Raw genomic sequence first — 18,972 nt, 5'->3', positions numbered from 1 at the left:
TTTTGCGATGCTGATTGGTTGTCTCGCTTGTGCGCTGCGACTTGCTTCACTTGTGTCGACTGTCAATCAAACTGCCATACGAGTTTTGACAGTTTATATTCACAGAGCTTCGGAAGCGTTGGAACACTTCTCGGTTTAGTTTTCTGTCTGCCAACATATAGAAAGTACAATAAGCCAAACTAACACGGTTCAGAATAAACCCTGTGATGGGCGATATCGATATTTAAAATATTGATACTTTGGGTTCCACTATCGATATTTTGTATCGATGCTTTATTTTTTAGTATTTGCATGTATCGATTTTTTAACAGGAATATCGAACTTTCGATACCGTATACCCTGTCATTTCACCGCGCAGCAAACGTGCGCAGGAAGCACGCCACAAGTAAAATTTGCCTACTGTCGCGTCCGTGTGCACTCAACCGTTCCGTACTGGCACACGAGAACGCGTTACTTTCGCTTGGTGCGTGCTTCCCCTATCGAGGTGCCATGGTGTTAGCGATTTTGAGTTTGTATCACTGGTTCATCCCTAGTGCAGTGTGGCCAGATTTAAGATGCAAGCAGATGCAGCAGGAATGGAGGGGTAACTGCACACATGCGTAAACCACGTGCATGCGAAGCGCGGGGCTCACATGTACGCGGCTTGCGCATGTGTGCGGTTTCCCTTCCATTCCTACTGCTTCTGAATACGTCTCAAATCTTGCCACACTGACCTAGTGTAGAACAGTTTGGTTTTTTTCACCGCGGAGATGTGTGATGCTAGTAATATATCTAGCATTTTATTTTGAAGTGCATTTAAAATATAGAACTTTGGTTGTTTATTTTCGCGCGTGTTTAATCGATTTGATTGAAATTTACAATGTTTGAAACAAGATATCTGTTTTAAACACAGTGAATACTCGTAAACTTTATTTTCGGTAAGTACAAATGTATTAGAAAATATTATGTAAATATTTGTTTGATTATTAACTTCGATGATCTCTTCTGTTAATATAATAGCATTCTCACGATTCGTACTTCTTTGATTCATGTTTTTTCTATCTTTGGTTCCCCGGAATATATTTTCTTGAGTATTATTGTAACTTGGTTGAATTTGGGATATCTTTTTACAGTATTAATATATCCACTCTCGCTATAATTGATAAATTTTATATTAGATACAAATGCAGCTTCCTTTATTTGCTCACTTCGATTTTCATCATTTTCTTTCCTCTTATTGTGAGATCGAGTTTTCGAACAACTCGGTGTATACTCAGGCGAAAAAATGTCAACTCGTATCTTTCGAAAACAATAATAAATGTGCTATCAAATAAAATTTCTAATTGTTCACACGTGAAGTATATTTTATCTTTTAATATGGATTGTGCAGAATATTATCGACTTTACTTTTGATAAGAGCGTGCAACGGTAGACAGTATGTGTGATAACGTGTAAACAGTATGTGTGATAACATTGCAGACTCAACGTGCTTCACGGTAATTCTTATATAGGAACTATTTGAAAAGACAATTAACACAATCACTTAGGTGAATTGAATAAACTCTTTTCTAAAATTATTTGAAATCTTGTGAAATAAGAATAAATAACAAATATATAATTATGCATAACTCATATTATGTTTAAAGCAGAAAATATTCGAAGATAAATAGAAGTTTAACGTGTCATCATGATAAACGACGGTCAAAGAAAATATCCAATAAATCCACGGCAAAATGCGAATGTATTCTCTCTCATTACTTTCTGGTGAGTATCACAAATCACGAATCATTTATGAAATTTAATTAAGTAAGAAAATATTTGAAAATATATAGAGAAATTATGGAAAATAAATGTACAAAATTTAATCCGACTCATATGTGTTTTTTTTTTCTATATTTCGATTATTATTTTCTCTTTTATCACAGCGACAAAGTCCGATTAAAATTAAAGAAATTACATACAACACATTAAACATTTTGTACATTTATTTTCAATAACTTCACCATATATTTTATTTCTTTTTATGTACAACGAGGTAATAACCTTAATAAAAGAACATTCTACATGAATTTATACAATATGATAGGTGGACTCGAAAGATTTTTTGGACTGGCTATAATAAAGATTTGGAAGAGAGTGATCTATACGTCACACTTAAACAAGACAGAACCAGTTACTTGGGCGAAATTATAAGCAATGCTTGGAAAAAAGAAGTAGATTCGTGCGCTAAAAAGAAAAATGACTCCACGCCGCAATTACTCAGAGTATTGTTACGCTGTTTTGGCATACCATTTTTATTAATTGGAATCGCACAAGCAGTAATGGAACTATTCTCCAGGTATATTAATCCCTAAACAAATGTAAAAGTGAATGAATTATATTTTATATTAATTATTATATTAATAATATTATGACGTACCAATATATATAATAATTTAAACGTTGAATTTTGATTATTTACATTTATTCCAACATGAAAGATATTGCGTTGTGCAATAAATAATTTCGTATTTTTCAATGATGATGTCATCGTTTTTTTTTTGTTGCTTTTGTGCAACGTGAAAAAATCGTGATACAAGCAGATCTTGATTACAACTACGATAAATGGATATTTAATTTACGTGTCAATCAAACTGGGCTTTGCCAGACAATACATGGAATAGAAAAGATAGAATAGGATGTAATTTTAAATATTCAAAATATTCTTATAAGATGCAGTCCTTTAATTATATTATAGACTGTATCAACCGTTATTACTCGCCACTTTGTTGCGCAATTTCTCAAACAACAGAGATGAATGGAGCAACGAAGTGTATTACTGCGCAGCTGGTATGATTCTGCTATCTCTCCTGGACTGTTTCATCTTTCATTACACCGTGCATTGCACTCTGCATATAGGATTGAGAATGAAAATAGCCTGTACTTCATTAATTTATCAAAAGATATTAAAACTTTCCAATTCTGTGCTGGATTACGAGACGTCTGTTGGACAGGTAAGCCGTAACTCGTAAGTCAATTGTAAATCTAGACGATTATTATGCAAATCTAACGAATTATAATTCGTTATTTCAGTCGTTCAAAATCATTCGAAATCAAACTTTAATAAATGACCGGAATATTTACTTTAATTTTTAGATGATCAATTTTTTGAGCAGTGATATTAGCAGGTTGGAATTGGCCTTGTGGGATCTGCACTACATTTGGATCGCTCCTATTCAAGTGGTATGGATTACATATATTATATTTACCGAAGTTGGATGGGTGGCGTTAGTCGGAATGGCGGTTCTTTTACTATTTATTCCTTTTCAAGGTACATTTTAACACTAAGAACTTCCGTTCTTAAAGATATTTAATTACAGTGTCCCATAATTTGTGAATAAAACACTAAGAAAAAATTCTCTAAAAAGTAAATAAAAACAATCTTTGAAATTTTTCAATCCGCGAGTCGCGCAGATGACAGTATTAGCTACTCATGGACAATGGACTAGTTAACTATAGAATCTTTGATTAGTCAATTTTAAACCTTTGTATTTCAAAACTTACTTGGATTAAAAAATTGCAAAGATTTTTTTTATTTATCTATTAAAGAACTTTCTGTTACAATACTTTGATGTGTAAGTTATGGGATATCTTGTATGTATTTTAATAAATGTAACAATATTTTATTATTATTATACATACGTAATATTTAACGAATAGAAAAATAGGTGAATAAATGTAGATAACAATATACCGAGTAAAATTTATTTCAGCGTTTATGGCAAAAAAAACGACACCTTTATCGTTTAAATCAGCGGAGAGATCAGACGATAGGCTCAGACTGATGAATCAAATAATCACGGGATTACAAGTGATTAAAATGTGTGTTTGGGAAAAACCGTTTTACACTCTCGTGGAGAAAGCAAGGAAGTAAGTAACCAACTGAATAAACATGTATACATAAATCACCAACAAAATTGATCACTACAAACATATTATATCTGTTTAATTAAATCGAGAAAATCATTATTAGAACTTAATTACTTCTAGGCGTGAAATGAATGTAATAAAACAATACTCAATCTTAAAACAATTAGCTCTTACCCTTCATTGCTTTGTGCCACGATTGTGTCTTTTTGTCACAATATTGACGTATGTTTTATTTGGAAATTATATCAATCCTGAAAAGGTGTACTTGGTTACAGCATACTTCAATGTCTTGCGAAGCTCCATGCTCTTTGGATTTTCAGTGGGTAAGGCGATTGACGCGGAGTCAAAAATTGACATCCTTTATTACGATTTGTACTCAATAGATGTGTTCTCTAGGTCTCCATCAGCTGGTGCAGGCATTGGTATCTATTCGCCGTTTGCGAAAATTTATGATGCACTCAGAGATTGCCAAGACAAAACAAAACCCAGATCGAATGGATGTTAAAAACTCGTTTGCGCTTCGCATGATCAACGTCAACGCCAAATGGCATGGTGACAATAAGGATGATACACTGCGCAACGTGAATCTGATTGTGGCCCCTGGTAGTTTCGTCGCCATTGTCGGTCAGGTGGGTTCAGGCAAAAGTAGTCTATTGCAAGCGATCCTTCAAGAACTGACTTTGACGAGCGGGAGCATCGACAGTTGCGGCCGAATAAATTACATCAGTCAGCAACCGTGGATCTTCGCCTCTTCTGTGAAGCAGAACATTCTGTTCGGACAAAAAATGGACAAGTTACGTTATGCTGAAGTAATCCGGGTGTGCCAAATGGAATCAGACATATGTTCATTTCCGCACGGTGATTCCACCGCTGTTGGTGAGAGAGGAATAAATCTGAGCGGTGGTCAGCGAGCTCGGATAAATCTAGCGCGAGCGATCTATAAAGACGCTGATATTTATCTGCTGGACGATCCTCTTTCCGCTGTGGATTCACTCGTCAGCAAACGTCTTATTGATGAGTGTATTTGCGGGTACTTAAAGGTAAGAATTGTACAGTAAAAGTAATATTTCAATACATAAATTTTGTGATAATAATTTTTTAACTAAAAGTGCTATAAAAAAAGATTACAATTTTATAATATTAAAAAGAAAGATTAATTTGTGAATATCTTTTAGATTAGACAAAAAAAATCGGCCAAAAATTGCAAATAATTCTTATTAACTCTGCAGTATGATATGTGAAAGAAACGTATTAAGTATTATTACTTTAATTTTGGAGAAAAATCAATAACAAATTAATAACGCATTAAGAAATAATAGATAAATAATTGTAAAAATCGGCCGAAAGTTGTAACTAATTACGTTGCTATAAAAAGTTTGGCACATAATTACTTCTTTCCTAAAATATGATATGAATAATTGTTTGATTGAAAGTTTTAACTACCTTGTTTATCACTGCTAATTAGGACAAAACGAGGATTCTGGTAACGCATCAGCTACAATATTTGCAACTCGCCGACCAAATCGTCGTGATGAACAACGGCGCTATCGAACAAAAGGGTACTTTCAACGAATTGCAAGCACTAGACCTCGATTTCATGAAATTGCTGAAGACAGCAGAGCCAACGAGCAAAGAAGCTGACGTCGGTCGGCCCGAGGGTCGTCGTCGAAGCCCTGCAAGATGCGAGACAAAAAGCGGCGGCGAAGATTCAGATATCTCGCCTGTTGAAATGCGCGAAATAGCAGCAAAGGGTCGTCTATCTCGCGACGTGTTCTTCGCCTACTTCAAAGCGAGCAAGAAACCCTTCATGATCGCGCTGATGATACTGATCTTCTTAGTGAACCAAATAGTGTCCGGCGGTAGCGATTATTTTATCGCGTTTTGGGTGAACGTCGAATCGAATTCGTGGCATGAGAGCGACAACTCGACGAAGAAGTTTCTGTGGGATGGTCCATTGTCCCGTGATTCGATGATCTACATATACAGCGCGATGATAGTGGGCATTATACTGCTGTGGCAACTTCAGACGGTTGTGTACTTTACTTTATGTATGTGTTCCTCGGTGAATTTACATTCCGACATGTTTCGCAGTATATTGCGCACTACTATGTACTTCTATAATACCAACCCAACTGGTCGTATATTAAACAGGTAAATACCGAAATAATGTGCGACGATTAATTAAGCATAGGATGTTTGTAACGTGTTATATTAAATTCATGCAAAATGATTTTTTTTATCACTTTTTGGTAAATGATGAAAATCTTGAATTCTTTAAAAAGATTGCAACACTGATACAAAGGTGTGGAAGGTGGTACAACTTATAGTTTCACGTAAAAACTTATTTAAAACGCTTTAAAATTTTATGTTACTTAAATATCACATTTATTAACTTTTAATTTATTAAATTGATGTGTTATAAACTATATCCGATTTCACCAACGAAAGAAAAACGTTCTTGTTTGATTTAGATTCGCCAGAGACATCAATATTGTCGATACAATGTTGTCGATGTGCATTTTTGACATTATCGTAATAGGACTCAACTTAATCACAGTGGTAATTATGATCGTCGCAGTTACACCATGGTTAGCGATACCTACGATACTTTGTGCCTGCATTTTTGTTTTCTTCCGCTCAATATATATCTGCACCAGTCGCAATATTAAACGGCTTGAAGGAACAAGTAAGTGTATCGTACTTATCAAGATTTTTGTATTCATGATGTTTCCGCCAATTAATTTTTGCTAAATGTTTCTTTCAGCGCGTTCACCTATCTTCGATCATTTCGGAGCGTCTCTGCAAGGTCTAACGACAATCAGAGCCTTCAACGCCGAAGAAATATTAATGGCGGATTTGTGCTATCATCATGATGTCCATTCATCTGCCGCCTTCCTCTTCATGACCACTTCTCAAGCCTTCGGATTTTACATCGACGTGATTTGTCAATTGTACACCGGGGTGATAATTATAGCTTTTATGGTCTTCGATGGTTTGGCCGTGGTCAGTAACATCGGTTTGATCATCACGCAGACCATGTCGTTGACGATTATGCTGCAATGGGGAATCCGACAGACGGCTGAATTGGAGAGTCAGTTGACTTCGATAGAGAGAATCCTCGAGTATAGTCGCTTAGAGGAGGAGCCAATGATCGACGGTAAACCGGAGACCAAACCACCGGATGATTGGCCGACGAAGGGTCTCGTGGAATTCAAAGATGTGAATTTAATGTACATTCGCGGAGGTGCTCATGTACTTAAAAGTATCAATTTCATCGTCCTGCCGAAGGAAAAGATCGGTATTGTCGGCAGAACCGGCGCGGGAAAGTCGTCACTGATTAACGCTCTCTTCCGTCTGGCCTACATAGAGGGAGAGATTCGCATAGATGATGTGTCCACCGACGCGATTGCCTTGCACGATTTCCGATCAAAGATCAGTATTATCCCGCAGGAACCGTTCTTGTTCACCGGCAGTCTGCGACGCAACCTCGATCCCTTTGATCAGTTCTCTGACGCGGTATTATGGCAGGCTCTTCAGGATGTTGAATTGAAAGAAACGATTTCCGACATGGCCGGTGAATTGGACACCAAAGTATCGGACGAGGGGTCGAATTTTAGCGTCGGGCAGCGACAACTCTTGTGCCTTGCGCGCGCTATCGTCAAGAACAATCGAATTATGGTGTTGGATGAGGCAACTGCCAATATCGATCCTTACACGGATTCCTTGATACAAAAAACAGTTAAGACAAAATTTGTAAATTGCACTGTATTCACTATAGCTCACAGATTGAACACTATTATGGATAGCGATAGAATATTTGTGATGGATGCTGGGTGCCTTGTGGTAAGTACAAATGAGTAATTGAGCAATTAAGAAACGTGATTTCCGAAAACTTTACCATTAATGATTTTTATAACTATTGTTTTCTTATAAAAGAATACAAAAAATCGTAGTCCACAACAGTTTTTAATTTTTAGATAATTATGAAAATCTTTTATTATTGAAATCTTAGATGTAAAAGCAGGAGGAAAATGTGAACTTTAACTAAATGTTTATTTCAGGAATTTGATCACCCATACATCCTTTTACAACGAAAAGGACGTTTTTATAATATGGTACAACAGACAGGTGTGATGGCCGAAAATCTTATGGACATTGCTGCAAAAGTAAGTAATAAATCCATTGAAAAAATAATGCGAGTATTAATTAAATATCACAGAAAATTCTATTATTGTTAAGTAGTACTGTTAAATTTTTTATCTTTTCTAAAATAATAATTATTTGTATTTATTGGCAAAAAATTGTACGAAAAACATTTAAAAATTATTCTTATAGATTTTGTTCTGAAAAAACTATTTTTTTTATTGTTAACAGAGTTTCTATAAAAAGGATAGACCACCGTCCAGATGATGACAACCTTCAATTAAATATCAAGTTTTTTAAAGTGATATTCAATGTCATAGTGACATTATATGATGTACTTATTATCTATCATCTGTGAATTTTCTACTGGACAATAAAATTATTTTTTATGAATTTCTTTTGTACTAGTACTTCTCTTTTATATTGCACCACACACACAGTACTTCTTTTTTATATGTAATTCTATAGAACAATTATTTTCCATGTGGCATTTTTTATTTTTAATATGTTTATACAATTTTCTTTAAGTATATAATAATGTAAAAAATATTTCATATTTTTATAAAACATTAAATAAAACTTTTTAAAAATTTAAATAAAATATTGGGTTGTTCGAAAAACTTGTATGGATTTTTAAGAGGTTCCTTGAAACACGTGTAAGCATGTCTTATTGCTAATTTTTTTTTAATTGTATGTGCTTTTAATCCAAAATAACCGAGGGTTTTTTTACATCAAATCCTGCTTCTTATCTTTTCCTTTGTTCCCTATGGCATAATACATGATAAAACCATCTCTTCTTCTGTTTCCTTTTTTAATCAGGCGACTCAAATTTTCCTTAAAAATCCCTACAAACTTTCGAACGACTCAATAAAACTTTTATATAACAACTTTATGTAATGACTTTTCTGAAACAAAATAACTTGTTATTTATATATTGATTAAAATATTATTACATAATAGATTTTTATTACATAATAGATGTTTACAGTTTTTTTACTTATCTGTGTAAATACATAAAAATAATTTCATTAACAAAAATTCTTTGCATTCACACAGTCCATAAAGATATATATCCAATATAATTTAATCTTTCTATTCTATATAATTATCCAAAAACTGTATAATTGTACGTGTATTGTACGATTCGATGTCAAAGATAAACACGTTTAAATGATATAATAGTATATTGTTTAAGTAACCAAAATGGCTATTCAAAATAATACTTTAAATAAATAAAAAATTTTTATAGTGTTTTAACATACTACAAATAGACATGCAGTGTCACAATAGTGAACAGTTTTGTCACAATGTATTATATTGCACAGTAATTTTTGATTCTATTATAAAAAAAACTGTAGAATATAAGATAGGATTTCTTATTTTTTTGTTGGCATTTCTAGAATCAGAATAAATACAACAATAGCTGCATCTTAAAAAATCACAAAGACAAAATCGCATTATCAGCATAATGTGGATGATATGCGTAACAATTCGTTGTAAAAGTCTAATATTTTCATATATAATTAAATTTACAAATATTACTTTATAGTACATATAATAATAAAATTTCTCACTGATAGATATATATTACTGATATCATAAAATTTTGATTAGATAAATTCTTTACTACTTCTTAATTTTCGATATTATGCCTTGGTAACTAACAATAAAACAGACTTCAAATTCTTTAAAAGTCCATTCTTGCAATTAATAAAATGATAATACAAGAAAAATAATACTGTTCTTCATTTCCATCTCTAAAGTATTCACCAAAAGTTCTCTACTTTTGGTTGTTTTATAATTAGAAAATTTCATTGTTAAAATTTTGTAGAAAAATTTTATAAAAATTTTGTACAAATGTTTCGTTGCAAGATATCCACATTCTTAATGATGTTCAAGTGACACTAGCGATTGTTTCATGTGATAAAAGTAAAAAATAAAGATTTAATTCAACACTAAATTAATTTCATAATCAAGGCTTTCACTTATCTAATTTTATAATAAACGCTTCTCCCGGCGGTACACTAAGTTCTTTGAAGTACACTTCCCGATTTATTCTGTAATTTGGTCCTACAACAACATGACCGCCATAATAAAGGAATGACAAATCCTTTTTGCGCGTTTCGTTACCAAAATTGGCTACAAACACATAAGAATTTCTTCGTGGATACCATCGCTCAATCACGATCATTTCATCTTCTACATACCTAAACAAAAAGATTAGCAATTTTCAATCAAGTTGTATTTATGCCAACATTATACTATAAAACAACCCATAAAGTCTAAAATATAAAGGAATATAAAGTTTATCCAATATAAAAATAACATGAAATGTCGAGCTTGAAATTTCATGCAGAGAAGAAGTTTTTACCTAATATCACAATTCGCCGAAATTTGATTATCTCTTAGTACCGCCTTAACGTAAATCGGTGTCGTTTCCATCCTTAGTTTTGCCATTGCTGAAACGGTGCCCTTCAAACTGGTTTCCACTGGTTTCTCAGCTTCCGGCAACCAGGTTGTAATCCCTATAGACGAGAAACTGCTATCGCCGTCCTTTTTTTCCCAATACATAGGAACTAAATTGTGCACATGCGCCAAATCCTTGTGATCCTGACACTCGCAGTCTTCAATGCCTATCTGAACAAATAAAAAATTCAGTTTCTCTTTCGCACTGTTTTTCTTCACTAAACTAGAACACCAAATTGCTAATAATACTTTGATCACAGTGATTTGAATAGGACACACTAAGTCTAGCAAATATGTAACGGAATAAACAATAGAATTTTTAACTATTACTGGCGGATCTATAATTTTAGGGACCCAAATTATTATCGAAGAAAACAAATAGATAAGCAACGACAAAAAAGAAAATTATAAATATTTAATGAGTTCATAAATACGAAACAGTACAAAAAATGTGTAATTAACAGGCTCTTTGGCATCCTTGAAATTTAAGCTTCACTGTCAATACCGGTAAATCTGCATATAGTTGAAAATAAATTTAACACAAAATGAGAAAAAAGTATTATATAAACATAGATTCTCCAGATTTCTTTTATCTCGATTGCGCTATAATACGTACCTCATCTCCGTAGAATATACTCGGTGACCCGGGTAGCATCATGTTGAGGAGAGAAGCCGTCACACTGGCGTTCCTGACGCCTAAGGTGGAAGTCACTCTGTTTGTGTCCACGCCGCCGACAGACCAGTGTATCCACGGATAAGCGGCTTTTTCGAAAAATACACCCTTCGTAATGCTCTCAATTTGCGCCTTTATGTTCTTGGTGCTGTTCGCCAGATGAAGAGTTACATCGATTAAATCTATTCTGGACAGAATGGAGTTCTTCGCAACGACGGAGGTGGCAGCGTCCAAGACATTCACGTGACACATCAGAATATTGCTCGGATGCAGGAGGAACCTCCAGTATCTGAGATCGCTCGCAAACGTGTTCTCGTTAACGTAATGCTCCAAACCCTTCAGATAGAATCCGTCCACGCCTCTCTGCTGCCAAATCTTTATGGCCTTGCTAACAGGGTGTTCCAGTTGGCGATTTGAATGACCAGGCGAAAGTGTCGATCTCCTCGTTTCTTCCAACGGCGGTGGCACGGACGATAAAACATCACGGAGAGCTTCAACCGAGGCAGGTGGCACAGGCGGCAGTACTTCGCGATTGATCACGTCGTTCGCAGCATCTCGCTTATCCCGGAACGTTTGTTCGGTCTCGTTCACTTTTGCAACAGCTGCCGCTTGGTCGCTCTTCACGAACGGATATAGAGGCAGATCAAGTATCAAGCTCATATTTCGCCTGTGAACCTCGTGCACGAGAACGGAGAAGTCCTCCAGCGTACCCAGCTCTCTATTCACGTCCGTCATGTTACTGATATTCGAGTAATACTCCGGATAGTGCGAGGCGGGAAATATGGAATTTAGTCGAATGGCTCGCACTCCGAGCCCCTTTAAGTAGTCCAACCGCATGGTTATTCCGCGCAGATCGCCAATCCCGTCGGCGCCTTTCATCGAGTCTTGAAAAGACGCTGGAAATATCTCGTAAAAGGTGCTACCTTGCCACCATTCCACCGATGGGTCGCACCTAGCACAAACAGTTCGATATAAATAACGGTTTCCGGTTGAAAAATTCACCAAGCCCACTCCAGTTTTAATCATAGAATAATAAAAATGTATATTCTTTACTAACATATTGGATCAATTATTTATTTGTCTATTAAAAAGTAGTCGCTTATGTCATTAATGTATAAAATGCTTAAAAATAAAGATACCACTACTTATCGAATCAACATAATATTATTATAATTAACTTATTTATCATCTATTTATTATTTATATAATTGCGTAAACACATACTTCTTGGGCATCGTAGCGATAACACCGATAACGAGGGCGGCGCATCCAGTCAAGATCGACATCAGCGACCAGTAGCACGTTTTTCGTATCAATGGCCAGTTCCATTTCATAAAACGATAATCTTTGGGCGGTTTCGGCACCACTAACTGAATCCCAACGAGCGGTGGCTTGCCACCGTTCTCCTGGTTGTAAAACTAAACAGTTACGGCGTGAGTATGTATGAACGTTGTTAGAAAGCAGCAAGCGATTAGTATACATCGATGAAGATCACCAGGAAGATCCGGAATTCTCTTACACATCTCTCGGATTCATTCCAATCACGATGCGAGGCAGTGGAGGCAATCGAATAAAGGAGCAGGCATTCGTCAAACATACCTGCACCTGTTTTAAGCGTGCGACGACGCAATGACAAAGTGTCAATCCTAGGGTGACCAGACGCACCGATTCACCGGGATGCACGTTCTCTTTTGTAAAGAGCACCCTTCTGAGTTTCTTTAAATTAGCCCTAATGTTGTATTTATAATTATAAAAAATTAAATACATATATCACTCTTTACATTCCTAACTTCAATGAAAATTTTTCTAATTAAGTCTGCAATAAATTGTTTCTATGAATTGTTATCCTAATTCTATATGGTCACCCTAGTTGTATCTTATTCGCACTGAGATTCTGTGCGAACTGAAATGACAAAGTTAATGCTCGAGATAAAGAGCTGAATGTAAAGAAACACGTTGCGAGTATAACAGTATTATAGTTGTGCGAGTGCAATCACAACGCGACATCGTTCACGCGTGATGTATTAAACACAAAGTGTTTCCCACCCGTGTGAGGCAAATGTAAATACATGTAAATATGAAAGAGCATCAATGTTTTTTTTACTTTTTTGCGTAGAGACAAAATTCGTGAGTTTTACAATGATAAACATTCAAATATGATAAGCACAATAGGCACATATGCGTATAATTAGAGCAAAATAATTTGTCATTACAGCCAAAAAGTGATTCCATATAAAAAAAACATCAATTTCAATCAGAGTAAAATTTGTTTATATCTAATTTTTCAGGAAATTAAGTTTAAAATAAAAAAATTAATAACATTTCTTTTCGATTTTAAGAATTCAAAGGAATTGTGACATTAGATAACAATCTGATTCTCAGACAGCATTTTCCTATTATCGCCATCGTTTCTTATGTAAAATCAACGCAATCGTCCTCTTATCCAATCTGCATAAATTCTTGACTAAATGGTTCTCCTTATGCCAATCATATTTCATTTATAAAAAATCTGAGAAAGTATAAGACCCGATTCATTATACTTACTAAAGCTTGAGCATCCGGTGCAAGATGTTGATAGGCAGTATTTAACTGTGTTAATAATTGAGCGCAAACGGGTTCATTTGTGTCGCTGCTGCTACCGCTGCTGCTAGTAGATTCCAACATGGGATCACGTGAACTCGGCTCTGAAACATTCGATATGCCATTTGTAAAGCGCAAAAAAGCAAATCTTTATAGAACATATCAATATTAATGTCTTAAGCAAAGTTCTTTATTTATCTAAAAAATGTAATTAGGTATTCAACATGTTTCTGTCTTTTTTTTAATCTTTTGTTTTACATTGCAGTTGTCTAATTTGTGACACAAACGAGCGATTAAACAAGAGATAAGAAGGCATCTACTAAATCGCTCAGTTTAATATTATTTTGCAGAGCTCTATCACTGTATTTTCAACCACTAATTATTTAAAGAATTATCTAGAAAATGATCAGTTTCTCTTTTTATTCTCAAGTTTTTCTAATATAATATATACATCTTAAAAATTGTTAAACTGTAATAAATTTTAGAGTAATTTGCTTGAAAAGAATAATTCTTAAACAAAAATCTGTGTAAAATATTTCACACACAATGAAATGGAATTCGTTCTTTTGATATTTCGTTCTCTTGAACGACGAACAAGTTTAATATCGCGCGCTGAATACAAAAAGATTAAATGACAGTCTGCGTCACTTAAATTGAAACTGGATCCTATCAAAGCGCTTTAACAAAGTTGGCGTTTAACGAACGTTGGCATTCGTAGCAGCGATTATATAAGTTTCTTGACTCAAGAGTATTGTCGTAAGTTAATGAATGTAGTAGAAAAGAAAAAACTTCATTGATCGGAATTCATACTCGATAAACTGCGACATAAAAACTATTGGTACTTTGATATTTTTATTCTTTTATATATATTCGATACCAAATTTCATTAAAAAACAATAAACTTGTATATTGATGTAAATATATCATCATCTAAGATGTAGCTTTCAAAACAATAAATGAAATAAATAAAGCTTATTTCGTTGTGTAATTACAATGTAATAAATTACACAATTCTCTAAATTTATTTAGATGAAAATTTCTTCATTGAACATGCTAAATAAATACGAGCAGATAATTTAAAAAATTGAATACATAAATTAACGATAAAAAAAAGAAAAGAATTTGAAATATGTATGCAGATTTAAAAAAATTTTAATATTCATTAACATAGTTGGTAAACATACCATCGTTCAAAGGCTTGCTCGAACTATTCACTATATTCATGAAGTTAAGTCCGTCTTCCGTATTAATATTTTCAAGCGTCGGCGTAGGTATCGTTTCCAGTGAGGCTCCTTCCAGAGTATTAAATATCGGCGCTGACTGTAGAGTTTTGTCTGTTTGGATAGGTGGTGGACTTGGTGTTAATAAAGGGCAATCAGAAGCTTCTTCGTCCTATTAAATACATGTGCATTAAATAAGATTCCCAGAACGGATTTTGCAGAACAGAAAAATGTCATTTGTTTCTCCCTAATACGCAATTCTCGCAATTCTCGCAAATTCTCTGATTGTGAAGTATTAATGCGTCATTGCATTTTTTTTTATATTATTTAAATATCGTCTAAATTAAATAATTAATTAATTATTTATTACTATTAATAAATTTTGTTTGTTTTTCTCCAATTTTTACAATATAATATTTCAGTAAATAATGCATATTCTATGCTGCACAATTTCTCAGACGCCAGTATTGGATTAATATTGAAACTTTTCCAATTGAGGTATTTCTTTTTACTTTACTCATTTAAAAATCTGTAAATGAAAGGAAACGTGCTACTTTAAAGACATGAAGATTGAATTATAGTAATGAACACACCTGTTGATCCTGATTTATAAATAGCTGTCGGGAATTCGGAGATGATGGAAGATCAGTTGATATAACCACCGATAAAAGATCTTCAGGCTTCTGGATACTCATTTCTGTTAAATATACAAACATGAAACTTATAATTATATTCAATATTTTTCCACGTAATTTTTTACCAATAAAACGCATTAGGATGACAAACACTTTAAAATTAATAGTCTCTCTTTACAAAAAAGATATAAAATATTTATGTATAGTTGTATAAAATACGTTTACTTTCTATATAGAATAAATTTGGCATTATAAAGCGGTTAAATTTTATAGTACAATATAGGGATACTTTTTAACACTGTAAATATTGCACTCATATGACGCAATGATAATTGCTTCTGTTATTGATTCGCGAATACCGCACGCAGTATGCTAGGATAACATTCCATATGCCGCTAAAAATCAAAACAATAAAAAAAAGATATCCAATTATAATAAAAAATCTCATATTTTTTAATTTTTAATTTATTTTTGTATTTCTCCAATTCTTCGACTTTTTTCTATTCTATAAAATCATTATAAAACAATTTATTTAACGATTTTGATTATTGATCAGTATTAATTTTTAAATAACAGCAGGATATTTTTGATTAATTAATAAATTTTAATGATGTTTCTTATTTGTGATCCGTTTACCGCTTAAACATATTTGTAAAATACTCTTACAATTAGTATATTCAACCACTTAACATTTTTACCCTCTTTTATTCAAATTAGTTTATTCAACAAAACGTAGACGATATGAACGACACGTACACCTACAACCATGAGATTGACATTGAAAACAGGCACGTGAGCAAATGACATCGAGTCAATAACAAACAATCGAAAAATTTGCATCATTTTGCTTTGGAATGGTTCGCTGTTATATTCTGAGCGCAACAATATTTTTTAAATCTCTTGAATAGATTTTTTTGTAATCCAAGAAATTTTGCAGCGATGTCGTAACTGTATTAACAATAATCTCTATTAACAAAACACGCAACGTAAGAAAAATAGGAAAAAGAAAATGTTAAAAGTGACACTGAGACATCTTAGATAAGCCAATAAAAAATAATTTTCTGATATGTAACATCAGAATATAAGTTACATTTCAAATTGTAATAATAACTAATTGTAATTTTCATTAAATTAAAATTTTGATTTGTATTTTAGTCTCTTAATATTTTTAAGACATTGTCTTATATTTATTGATTAATAAAATTACACTTAAATAAAAGGATTAAAATTGTTTCTTAAGTTTCTCTATTCTTCAATAATCATTAATTTTAATTAAAGAGATAATTATATTAAAAATCTAAATATATAATTTTAATTAAAATTTATATATAACAAAGATTTTTATCAAGATCAATTAGCTTCGCAAAATGTAACATTTTTAACCTTCATTGTTAGTCAAATTAAAACATTCTCTGCTAAAATTCGCGACGATGATAATCGATAAATTCCCGATGAAGAGACTTTTGTAAAAAAAAAAACAAGAACCCTAGAAGACTCACTTGCGGATCCTTATTTGCTGACACTTCTGCCTGGGAAAACCCCCCTTCACCACCCCGTTTTCCACCGGCCGCTTTTAGAGATACGCGGTGTTCGCGGTATCCGTGCGATTACCGTCAAAGGCGATGAAGACGATGATATACACGTCGAATGGTCTTAAACGATGATCGCCGTCATGCCGTCCCCGTGCCGCGTATAACACAATACTCACAGTACTAGAAACGCGTGCCTCGCAGTATTATATTTAGCGATGCAATAGCGTTTCATTCCCCTCCGATCAACCGGCCATCTATCCGTCCGTCCGTCCAGCCAACATTCGCGACCCTCCGTCGATTCTGCGCTCTAGGAGGCGCAGAACGCGCGTGCGGTGTGTCACGTGTCATTTGTGGTGTGAGGTGACCAGAGGTGCGAAATATAAGGTGTTTTACAACGATCGTATAATAATATTAATTTCAATAATATTTCTTTGAAGAATTTAATTAAAATCGAAAATTCTAACACAAAAATACATGTGTCATCTTAGAATCTGAATTAGAGCTTAGAATAGATTGATTAATAATATATTATAAATATTATTACTGAGCTTAATTGCATACAAATATTTTTTTATAAATTAATATACAGAAGAGTAATTTCTATAAATACTTTTTTAGTTAAGAAACACGAAAGTAATTTTATTCTTCAAATGAACAGAACTAGATTTAATAATTCTTTTTAAATGGAGTAATTAATTAAATTGAATTGATTGATTATACTGAGTATATTTGTCTATAATAATTAAAATTTTATAGTAACAATCATCTTGTTAAAATAAACTAATTGCCGTATCTATACAGCGTATTATACGAATAACAAAAATACTTTCTAAAAACTTCATTTTCTATTGCTATATAAATTATATTAAATTTTAACGTTAAATTTCAATGTTAATTAATATAAAATTAAGATATATTTTTTTATTTAATGGCATAAATTACTTTACTATTATAAAAATAGCTTTAGTTTTATGAAAAGAATTATTATGTTGATGAAATTCAATGTAATATATCATTATTTTATAAATAATACGTGATTTTTATGTTTCTCGGTAGCACTCTTCAGTTTATACTTTGCTTTATATACCTTTATTCAAGAGATAGAAATGAAGTTTCTTCGGCTAACACCACGGAGCCACTATCTGAGTCCCTGGTGACTTTTTCATTCTGCTCTGAGGAAAGTCCCTGGACCCGTGGCAGAAAGTGCCGTAGCTTGAACTACTATCAGCCTTCACCATCTTCACGAAATAAGAAAGGAAGCTTCGGCTGATCTTTCGTGATGGGTGCAAGAGTGTTGGTCAAAGTAAAGCAATGTGTGTGAAAATGCATGAGATTTCTGTCTTTCTTTCAGAGAGAAAGAGAAGGATTGCGTTGAACCAAACAGGGCTTACATACGAGGAAACTTTTTCTTTTTATTTTTTTTTACTACAAAATTGATAGTATTTACTTCATTAAATATTATAAGTTTTTGTAAACCTTTGATGCCATGATAATATATTTTTAATTGAAGAATTTAATATTAAAGCATGCGATCTAGTAAACTACTAAAAATTCACCATACAACACACAGCATTTCTAGTAATTTATTAAATCTCATGCGAATTGCTGCAAGTTGCGTAGTCTGGTGCTGGCTTTACATATGTTTAATAACTTTTTTTAAATTTAACAAAGCCTGAGAATAATTATTATTTCTGTAGGCACATTCGTCAATTTTCTCGATATGAATATTGCTACATTTATAAATTTTGTTCTATTTCGTTCATCTAAAGTCTCGTAAAGATTTCAATTATATCGACAACGAGTATAGCGCTACTCTATATTATCGACGAGAGCGC

At 33.3% G+C, this 18,972-nt stretch overlaps 2 protein-coding genes across 16 annotated transcripts; one reads left to right on the top strand and one right to left on the bottom strand.

Annotated features, from left to right (window-relative positions):
- Positions 1–19: 19 nt before the first annotated feature.
- Positions 20–8,424, top strand: LOC105673618 (probable multidrug resistance-associated protein lethal(2)03659). 14 transcript variants are annotated; one of them, XM_067359688.1, is made up of 15 exons: positions 20–508; positions 791–917; positions 1,459–1,526; positions 1,629–1,743; positions 2,066–2,317; positions 2,717–2,972; positions 3,115–3,289; positions 3,732–3,888; positions 4,009–4,211; positions 4,285–4,928; positions 5,354–6,039; positions 6,360–6,574; positions 6,653–7,731; positions 7,950–8,054; positions 8,263–8,424. In XM_067359688.1, the coding sequence occupies exons 4-15, from the start codon at positions 1,667–1,669 to the stop codon at positions 8,296–8,298; spliced, it is 3,885 nt and encodes a 1,294-aa protein (XP_067215789.1). In that variant the 5' UTR covers positions 20–508; positions 791–917; positions 1,459–1,526; positions 1,629–1,666; the 3' UTR covers positions 8,299–8,424. The 14 variants fall into 14 exon arrangements, with proteins under 14 accessions (XP_067215789.1, XP_067215788.1, XP_067215784.1 ...); XM_067359687.1 differs by having other exon boundaries at positions 728–917; positions 1,370–1,526; XM_067359683.1 differs by having other exon boundaries at positions 723–917; positions 1,370–1,526.
- A 523-nt stretch (positions 8,425–8,947) lies between these two features.
- On the bottom strand, positions 8,948–17,447 carry LOC105673613 (maltase A2-like). 2 transcript variants are annotated; one of them, XM_012369381.2, is made up of 8 exons: positions 17,105–17,447; positions 15,564–15,667; positions 14,935–15,142; positions 13,715–13,854; positions 12,395–12,588; positions 11,114–12,122; positions 10,403–10,668; positions 8,948–10,238 (listed from the first exon to the last, which is right to left on the bottom strand). In XM_012369381.2, exons 2-8 carry the CDS (start codon positions 15,663–15,665, stop codon positions 10,013–10,015), a joined length of 2,145 nt encoding a protein of 714 aa, XP_012224804.2. In that variant the 5' UTR covers positions 15,666–15,667; positions 17,105–17,447; the 3' UTR covers positions 8,948–10,012. The 2 variants fall into 2 exon arrangements, with proteins under 2 accessions (XP_012224804.2, XP_012224805.2); XM_012369382.2 differs by having other exon boundaries at positions 12,395–12,576.
- Positions 17,448–18,972: the final 1,525 nt, after the last annotated feature.

This window comes from Linepithema humile, chromosome 7 (assembly GCF_040581485.1).
Source record: "Linepithema humile isolate Giens D197 chromosome 7, Lhum_UNIL_v1.0, whole genome shotgun sequence".
NCBI lineage: Eukaryota > Metazoa > Arthropoda > Insecta > Hymenoptera > Formicidae > Linepithema > Linepithema humile.
The sequence above is the reverse complement of the archived record's forward strand: the minus strand, read 5'-3'. Positions and strand labels throughout refer to the sequence as shown.